This window comes from Halyomorpha halys, unplaced genomic scaffold (assembly GCF_000696795.3).
Source record: "Halyomorpha halys isolate HHAL.00 unplaced genomic scaffold, Hhal_1.1 Scaffold777.1, whole genome shotgun sequence".
Classification (NCBI taxonomy): Eukaryota; Metazoa; Arthropoda; class Insecta; order Hemiptera; family Pentatomidae; genus Halyomorpha; species Halyomorpha halys.
Window position 1 is genome coordinate 499,886 of NW_027107689.1, and position 9,606 is coordinate 509,491.

The window sequence follows — 9,606 nt, forward strand, 5'->3', positions numbered from 1 at the left end:
ATATATCCACAAGTATAGTAAAACAAAGCAATAAGGGTATATAAGAAAACTAGTATTAAGGGATACAGTCATTCGGAATGTCAATAATACTAAAAATTGACGATCAGATTGATCATTTAAGAGCAATACTGTTTGTTCTTGCATGCAAATGCCAAAATAATGGTCAAACTTTGCTTTTTGTTTGTTACGAATTGAAATAGGCATTGCAAAAGATCCTTGCTGTTCGATATTTTATTTGTAATTAAGCATCAGTCGGACTGATAGTGTACGTGTCTTCATGATTCAAGTCATTCATGTCATTTTGGCTTTTGAACGATGTTTTTATATTATTTATTTATTCTACCTTACCTGACCTGACCTATGGACATTATAGGTAGGTGTCATTCAGTCTTTTGAATGACTGTCCAGGCTCTTTTAGGATAGAATTTCAAAATATGTTTATCATTTAACCTATGTCGGCTATTTTTTGACTTTGCTGCTTTTTACTGCTCTCCCTAGCAACCATAGCAAGAATATTTAATCTTTTCCTTTTTTTAATAATTTTAATAAGATATCCTAGAGTATTAACAACGAGCTATTCACTCTTATTATTGCCTTGTTTTAGAGTCCATATTAAGGAAAGATTTCTTTCTGACCTTAAAAAATTAAAAGATACATTGTCTGGAGATGAACTTGCCATTGCCTTGAAGAATATGAGAAAAAGGCTGGATGATCCGAGAGTACTATGTGGTGAAGTTGTTTATAGTATGCTTATTTCATTTCGGGATATTCAGGTAATAAATCATAAATTTATTGTTTGTTTTTTTCAATTTTTTTTATTACAATTATTTAACAAACTTTTTATTTTTGTCATTGCATTCAGATTGATGAGTCGTAAGTATATCATGATTAATGTTTAGTATTTAGAAAGCAATTAGAACCCTGTTTTTCTTGAACACATTTGACCAGGGTTATTATGTATAGTGTAATTCTTCTGTAATTATTTATTTTCAGTTTAAACTGGAAGTATTATAATTTTTTTTATGTTTTAGGACTACGATGCTATGGTACAACTTGTCGAAGATTTGAATACAATTCCTAACAAAAGTGGTTATACTCAGACTCCTGTATTAGCTTTTCTTTATCCATTTGCCTTAAATAGGTATATTTTCATCGATTCATTATTAGATAAAATACAATTGGGCTCATTTTTTTTTCTAAATTATTTTATTTTGATTTCAGACGAAACAAGGAGGGTGACAGAGAAAAAGCTCTTAAGGTGATAGAAGAAGCGTTAGTAAAGAAAGAGAATCACATTCCCGACATGGTATGCCTCTGCGGTCGCATTTACAAAGATAAATTTGTTGAATCTCAATACGAAGATATGACTAGTCTCAAAAATGCCATACATTGGTACAGGAAAGGATTTGAAGTTCAGCCGAACGAGTATGCCGGAATTAATCTTGCTACACTACTAGTCATTGCGGGGAATGAATTCTCAACATCTGAAGAACTGCAACACATAGGTTATAAGAAAATAGAATTAGTTATACTTTTTATTAGAAAAAGAAATAAAACATAAAAAATATACAGACTTTTGTCAAGATCTAAAAGCCAATGTATACAATATTGTCTCACCACTTCATCTAGTTCTTCACAATCTTTCTCTATCCCCTTATACAGGTCATTAGCATACATCCCCTCTCTAACGTCAAAAAATTCTTACATTCTGTTGTATCTTGTACGCTGTACCTACATTGTGCAAACCTTCGGATTGCTTTCTGATCTCATAAAAAACTGTCTGAAATTGGCTCTATCCCTCTTTTACACCGATCCCATGTGGTATTGTATATCGCATCCCTTGCTCCGCTCACAATTGAAATTCTGCTTTCATTGGTGAAACCAAAAACCTTCTAAAAGACCGCATCACACAACACAAATATTGTGTCTCCTCCCATAATTCTTCTGCCTCAGAACTTTTAGAACATTCCTTATCTTTAAACCATTCTATTGATTTTGATAAAACTTCTATACTTGCCACAATCCACAACCATGACAAAAGACTTATCTCTGAAAGCTTTTATATTCTTCGAGAACCTTCTTCCGTCAATTTAAAAACCAACAAACAGAACCTATCAATAGAATATTCGCAAGTACTTAATTCATTAAAACAGTATTAATATAATAATTTTTTTTCCTTCATGTTTCATATTCTTTTATTTTTCAACTTATTTGTCGTCACCATTTATATTTCTTACTTTTACTCATCTAAGTAATGTAATATGTAAACATATTCATGATTTTTTCTGGTAGCCCTGTCATCTATTCCAACATATTTTTTAAACTTAAAAATTGGCCACAGACACGCGTCTCTCAATGCACTTGGCTTTTAGATCTGCACCAAGTTGGTACATTTTTTGTCTTTTTCTCATCTTTTACACCCCTCCTCCTTATCTATATTTTTTATTGTTTTCATGTTTCATGAAATAATATTTTTACCCTTATAGGTATGGTGTTGAATAATTTAATTGGAAAGAAAGGTAGCCTTCCAACACTCAAAGAGTATTGGGATGTAGCAACGTTTTTTGAAATCAGCGTCTTAGCCGAAGACTATACTAAAGCCGTCGGAGCAGCCGAGTGCATGTTTAAACTTAAACCTCCTAATTGGTAATTAAACTTTTGTTTTATTCATTATTTAGATTTACGAGGTTGATCCTAAAATTAAGGAACTCTTACTTTTTAAATTTTATATTAAATTCTAATTTTATTTATATAATATTTACATTGTTTTAAAGGTTGAACATTGCACTATTGGGCACAACAAAAAGAAATTATAAAAAATAACAATATTAAATAGAAACAAATGTTTATTTTTGTAAGAAAAATTGTAAGATGGTTACCATCATGACTGTATTTACTGTCGTGGCAGAGTTGTCGAACCAAGTCTGATGTGGTAGTTGACAGTTTATGCAATTGCAGTAAAGCCACTGTCATGTACATCACATTAATATAGGAACACTGTACAGTCATGGCAGCAAATGTCGCAGCTACTGCCCTAGTGTAAACTTCATGGTAGTTACAATCTTTACAGTAAATACTGCTTGATAGTTACCGTTATGGCAGTGAATACTCTTGTGATGGCAACTATCATAGAGTTCGGTTGTAAACTACACCATTGGTGTAGTTAATCTCCAGGATTCGTAGATTTTAAACATTATTTTAAATATTTCTTTATTTTAATGAATACCTTCTAATTATTTTTGGTGTTATGATCTCTTCAAGAGATTATAACATCGTCATACACCAACCAATACTCATTACAGTGTAATCTCAGTGATCCGAGTATAAGTAATAGGTACTGGCATAAAAAAAAAATATGAAGATGGTCTGGGTTGTGATCAAAAAAGAACACATAGTTTTTAACTATTTAATGTCCGATGTTTTGCCCCACTTTGCAGGGTTTCATCAGGGCTAAAAAGATACAAAAAACAACTAAGAACATTACAACAATAAGATACAAAAAGGTAAATTAAAGTAGGATAAATATTATGTAAAAAATAAGTGATAAGAAAATTATATATAAATAAAAGGAAGGAAGACATAAAATAGTAATAATATAAAATAAACTTGAATAATCAATGACAAGAATAAAAAATTACGGAACAATGGTAAGAATAAAAAATTACGTAAAATATATGGTTAAAAAAGTAAAGGAGACGCATATAAAACGAAAAAAAACAAAACAAAAAGAAAAGTACATGTAGGAACACAAAATTTAAACACACTAGCAGACGGAAAATGAAGAAGAAAGTTGAAATTTAATAAAGGTCGTGAAAGAATAAATATAAATAATTATGAGAGATAGTTGACTGTGGATGATGTACGAGGAGAAGATGGTTGGGGGTATGGTCAAAGAGAAACACAAATACGACCTTCATTTAATCTCAACTTTCTTCTTCATTTTCCGTGTGTTAGTGTGTTTAAATTTTGTGTTACCACATCTACTTTTCTGTTGTTTTTTTTGTTTTATATATGTCTTCTGTACTTTTTTAACCATATATTTTACATAATTTTTTATTCTTAACATTATTTATTCAAGTTTATTTTATATTAATACTATTTTATGTCTTCTTTTCTTTCATTTATATATAATTTTCTTATCACTTATTTTTTACATAATATTTATCCTACCTTAATTTACTTTTTTGTATCTTATTGTTGTAATGTTCTCAGTTGTTTTTTGTATCTTTTTAGCCCTGCAAAGAGGGGCGAAACGTCGTACATTAAATAGTTAAAACTATTTGTTCTTTTTTGACCACAGCCCTGACCATCTTCTTCATATTTTAAGTTATGCGGCCAACTATATATATATAAAAATTTGCTTTTTTGGAGGAAACTCAGCAGGAAATAACATTTTTGTTTTCAAATAAAAGTACACATGTGTAAAAGTCATTTTTAACTTCCTGATCTAAATGTTATTGTAATCACCGTGAAAATTGAAAGTGGAAATTTTTACAGTTCCGATATCTGGTAATCTAATTTCTATGGAAGTGTTCATAATATATTTTGTTGGAATTAGATGTATTGTATAAATCATTTGATTCTGTAAAACTAATTTATTAGTAGTAGAAATATGTATAGTACAAATTTTGTTGGTGAACTCATTGTTTTTGTCGCATTTTAAATAAATCAATACACAAAGAATATTTTTTATTCTTATTTATACTTTTTTTCATTTATGATTGAACGATCTTATAGTTTTAACAAATTAAATCATCACTTAGCATTATTTATAAAAGAAAACAATTTAAAAAAAGAAAATTTAATGTTTTAAACTTCAAACTCAAATTTTTAATTAAATATATTAAAAACAAAATAAATTAATGAAAATAATTTTGTAATTCATATTGTTGGATTTTTTTTACACCATTTTTCTTAATAATTTCTTTAATCCAAAAATGTGATCTAAAAACCCCCTGCAGCAATTATTTCAGATTACCGAGATTACACTGTATTCTAAAACAAAGAAGAAAATAAAAAATCAATGCCGATTCATAGAATTAGCTAATTTTACAATTTTGCTCAATTTAAATAATTTTTTTTTTCCCAAGACTGGTCTACTCGCTTAGTAAATGTTTTAAAGGTTAGATAAACTTATGATGGGATATAGGGGGCGAGGCTGGAAGGGAATATTCTTTTTTATTTATTTTGGTGTAATGATCTCTCTTTGAGATTATAATATGATTGTACATTGACCAATACTCGTTTTTAAGTAAAGGTAAGAAACAATCTATCAAAGGGTAGGAGTGACTGGTCAATGCCAATTCCTAGTTTTAGTTAATTTTGCAATGTTGCTTGATATAACTAAATTTTTTCAATGTGATAACTGACGATATTTGGAATTTTTGAACGCCTAACTAAATGTTGTGGAGGATCTCATGTATCAAAGATGTAATAAAAGCTCGGTGATGCACATTTCATGCACTCCAAAAGGTACTAAGTTTTGAAATCTCTCTTTCTAAGCCAAGCTAATAATATACCGGACTATCATCAGGCCTGTAATAACATATAGCAGTGAAACATCGTGACCCAAGAAAACTAAAAAAAACCATTGAGATGTGGGAACGAATGGCATTGAATGATATATGGTCCAAAAAAAATTTGTAGTAGCTATGTATAAAAACATTAGATGGGGGATTCTCCAATCATGAGATGTTGGGGATGGGAAGGGAAGATTCCCTTCCTTATTTTTGGTGTTATAATCTCCTTGAGGGATTTTTACGTCATTGACCAATAGTCGCTTTAAGTGGATGTTTTAAACGCAAGATAAGAAAGGCTCTTTCAGGATGTGTCATGATGTAAATTAATAAAAAAAAAATTTATTAATTTTTTACTGATGTTTGCTTCAAAAGAATTTGAAAACATGAATTGTATTGTTTCTAGGTTCCTGAAGTCAACTATAGGCAATATTACATTAATAAATAGATTTAGGAAAAAAAATGAAGAATCTGAGGGTAGCCCTATTCAGAAGATATTTCAATTCTGGGTCGATTATTTTGTCGAGGCTCTGAATACTGAACTGAAAGACACCATACGTTTTCCAGTGAGTTCTTGTCTCAGGCAATATTTGTTCAAATACTAACTGATGCCTTCCGACCTAATTGGGGGTTGCTTTTTCCTTGGTTTTAAATTGTATAAATCGTCTTTTTCGCTTGCTTATTAATGTCTACCAATAATCAAATGCTTATCTTCTGTATTTATTTTAATTTCATTTTAAATTATGATTGTTCCTTTTAATGCTAATAAAATATTCTTAAGAAGTTTTAAAGTGCTGTTTCTTAGTGGTTGCTTTGTGACTTAATGAGGCTGAGTGCTATTTTATTACCCCTCTTTTATGTTTATGCTTGAGTGTTGTAACTTTGTTGACTAACCCCATATAGTAGAGATTTATTAAAACAAATTCTCGAGTTTGAAATAGAATTTGATTTGTCATATTTATTACATCAAAAATAGTTAACAACTATTTATTTTCCGATGTTTCACCCCACTTTGTAGAGCTTCATCAGGGCTAAAAAGATACTAAAAATATTTTGACACAGTAGAATAAGATACAAAAGAAAAGAAGAAATAAAATAATATTAATATAAAATAGACAATGATAAGAATATAAAAAAACAATACAGGTTAAAAATGAACAGGATACATAATAACATGTAGAAATAGAAAAGTAGATGTGAGAAAACAATTTTTACATGTTATTATGTCTCCTGTTCATTTTTAACCTAATAGTTTACGTAATGTTTATATTCTTATCATTGTCTATTTTATATTAATAATATTTTCTTTTCTTTCATTTGTATATAATTTTCTTTTCACTTGTATTTACATAATTTTAACCCTCCTTTAATTTACCTTTTTGTATCTTATTATCCTATTATGTCAAAATATTTTCAGTTGTTTTTGTAACTTTGTTTACAAAGCTCCCTATTTTAAAAGCTCTAAAAATGGGGCGAAATGTCGGAAAATAAATAGTTGTTAGCTATTTTTTTTTTCTGCACCCCTGACCATCTTCTTCATAATTTAAAATAATACGGTAAATTATTTATATATATATAGTATTGTTTATTTACTGTTTCATATTACTGTTTCATATTTATTATTATAATTATTATTTTGCAGTGGAGGGAGAGTGGATTAAATCAATTTAGTGATTGTTCATTAGCTTTTTAAAGTCGCTAATTTAAAAATCGAATGAAAAACTAAACTTCTCATACGAATCACACAAAACAAGTACAGTGTAATCTCGATAATCCAAACTTTGGTACTCTGAACACTCCAGTAATCTGAACTGGTGTAAAAAAAAAAAAGAAAGTTGTTTTGAGAAATCTCAGCAGGCAATAACATTTTTATTTTCAAATACAAGTGTAAAGGACATTGTTAACTTACAAATTAATAGGGAAGTTATTGTTATCACCATGAAAATCGAAAGTGGAAATTTTTACAGTTTTGATGTTGGGTAATTTGATTCCTATGTGTAATAAATGGAATTGGAAATACGTAATACCTATTGTATAAATCATTTAGTTCTGTAAAACTAATTTATTTAATAGTAGAAATATGTGTACAAATTTACAAATTTATTGGTATGTATAATTTGTATTACAAAATACAAATTTTGTCGGTGAACTTATTTTTTTTTTTTTTATCATATTTTAAAGATCAAGAGTATTTTCTTTTTTATTTTCACTTGTAAATAAACAATCTTATATAAAATAATTAGTTGTTCTGTTACAACTAAAGTTCCAAAGGCTTTATTATATTTATTTTCAGGTAATTAATTTTTTCACTTCTTTATTCCTTTTTTACACCTGAATGACGTTTCGGGGTCTTCTTCCCATTATTCTGTTCTTATTATTAATGTGTGGACATTTGTCATTGAAGATTAATAGTCATTTTATGTATTCCCAACAGAATATAAGTTCTAATTTTTTTTATTAACTAACTTCTTTTTTTTTTTTTTATTATCTTTAATTTTTTTGCTGGTTTAAAATAATACTCTCCTTTTTAAATGCACTTCCCTCATTTTATCGCCACTCACTTTCCAAATTTCAAATATTTTAAAACAGCAAAAAAATGAAAGCTAATTAAAAAAGAAGCTGGTTAGTAAAAATAAAAAATTAATAGAACTTTTATTCTGTTGGGAATATATAAAAATGACTATAAATCTTCAATGACAAATGTCCACAAATTAATAATAATAACTGGATAATGGGCCAAAGAACCTGAAATGTTGAGGTGTAAAATTGGAATAAAGAATTGAAAATTAATTTCCTGAAAATGAATGTAATAAAGTTGAAAAATGTTATAGTTTTAACAAATTAAATCATCAATTAGTATTATGGGGGATGTAATAGAAAACTTTTTATTTTTTAAATATTCAAACTGTCAAATTTCCGATTATGTATGTAAACAAAATTAAATAAATAAAAATTGGAAATGTACATATGAATGAAGAAACGAACAGATTTGAAATTGGCCGACTCATATGCAATTGTCACTTTGTTTATTTCTTCATCCACGTCTAACTTCAGATTATTATCTTAGCTTGAACTGTTTGAAAGGGAAAGAAGAAAACAAAAAGAAATCATTTCTATCCAGAAACTATTTGCCAGGCAAATTTTTGATTCAAGAGGAATCAAACCCTACAGTCGAACACTGTTGAAGACCCACAGTGTGGGTTGAAATATTTGCTGCTAATAAATAGTCGTTTAATAATTTGGTTTTTCTTGATCGCAACCTTCTAATTCTAAAACATTTTAGGTTTGAAATATAATCCTGCTGAAGTAATGTCCAACTAACTAATAAAGCTTCTTTTTAGTAATTTATTTTTATTTAGTTAATACAAATATTAATCTTATTGACATTTATACATATAAGGACTAACGCTTGTGAGCAGAGCTACTAACAATGTTGAATTGAATCTGCTAACATTAGATTAAGAAACTGTTATTTCATTGTTAATATTTTTTCATGAATAAATTCTCAGAGAGAACTTTTCAATAATTACTTATATGTTTATAGGTACTTGTACTTGAGCCATCAAAAGTTTATATGCCCAGTTATGTTACATTTAATTTAGGAGCTGAAGAGAAATCTCTAACGATAGTTAATTTATGTATAGAATGTATGAAGAATACCTGTAAGAAAGTTCATGATTGGCTTTTCACAGCGAGCATGATTAAGAGTGTTAGGTAAGTGTTAGTATTAATTATTTAGCTAATGGCTAATTTTTTATAATTTTTTTTTAATAGATAGGAATATTTATTTTAATAAATTAAATAAATTGAATGTTTTGTACCAAGAACCCCAATAGAAAAAAAAAAAAATGGAAAAACGAGTTAGAGCTGTCATGACTTATTATTGTAACGATAGTAATTGAAACTATTGTTGAATTAAACAGATGTTTTCGATTATTGTGCGAAAAAGTTAACTTTAGGGTAGAGTTTTGAGTATTGCAATTAATATTGTTAGATTTCAAAAAAAAAAATTTGTTTTCTGTTTTTTTTTTTGTTTTTTGGCCCAGGTAACACACGTTTTGTCTCCACAATAACATGTAAGCCAATATGG

At 28.4% G+C, this 9,606-nt stretch overlaps 2 protein-coding genes across 9 annotated transcripts in view; one reads left to right on the forward strand and one right to left on the reverse strand.

The window, feature by feature from the left end:
* Ask1 (apoptotic signal-regulating kinase 1) overlaps nucleotides 1-9,606 on the forward strand; it is a 44,350-nt gene that overhangs the window by 4,159 nt on the left and 30,585 nt on the right. For both annotated transcript variants that reach the window (XM_014429203.2, XM_014429204.2), the window contains exons 5-10: nucleotides 605-773; nucleotides 1,032-1,141; nucleotides 1,222-1,505; nucleotides 2,487-2,646; nucleotides 5,923-6,082; nucleotides 9,061-9,230. In XM_014429203.2, coding sequence (XP_014284689.1) covers nucleotides 605-773; nucleotides 1,032-1,141; nucleotides 1,222-1,505; nucleotides 2,487-2,646; nucleotides 5,923-6,082; nucleotides 9,061-9,230 — 1,053 coding nt within the window. The remainder of the gene's footprint in view (nucleotides 1-604; nucleotides 774-1,031; nucleotides 1,142-1,221; nucleotides 1,506-2,486; nucleotides 2,647-5,922; nucleotides 6,083-9,060; nucleotides 9,231-9,606) is intronic.
* Nucleotides 1,362-9,606, reverse strand: part of LOC106686097 (uncharacterized) — a 31,335-nt gene continuing 23,090 nt past the window's right edge. For all 7 annotated transcript variants that reach the window (XR_010843074.1, XR_001343947.3, XR_001343950.3 and 4 more), the window contains one exon: nucleotides 1,362-1,492. The gene's annotated coding sequence lies outside the window, so the exon portion shown is untranslated. The remainder of the gene's footprint in view (nucleotides 1,493-9,606) is intronic.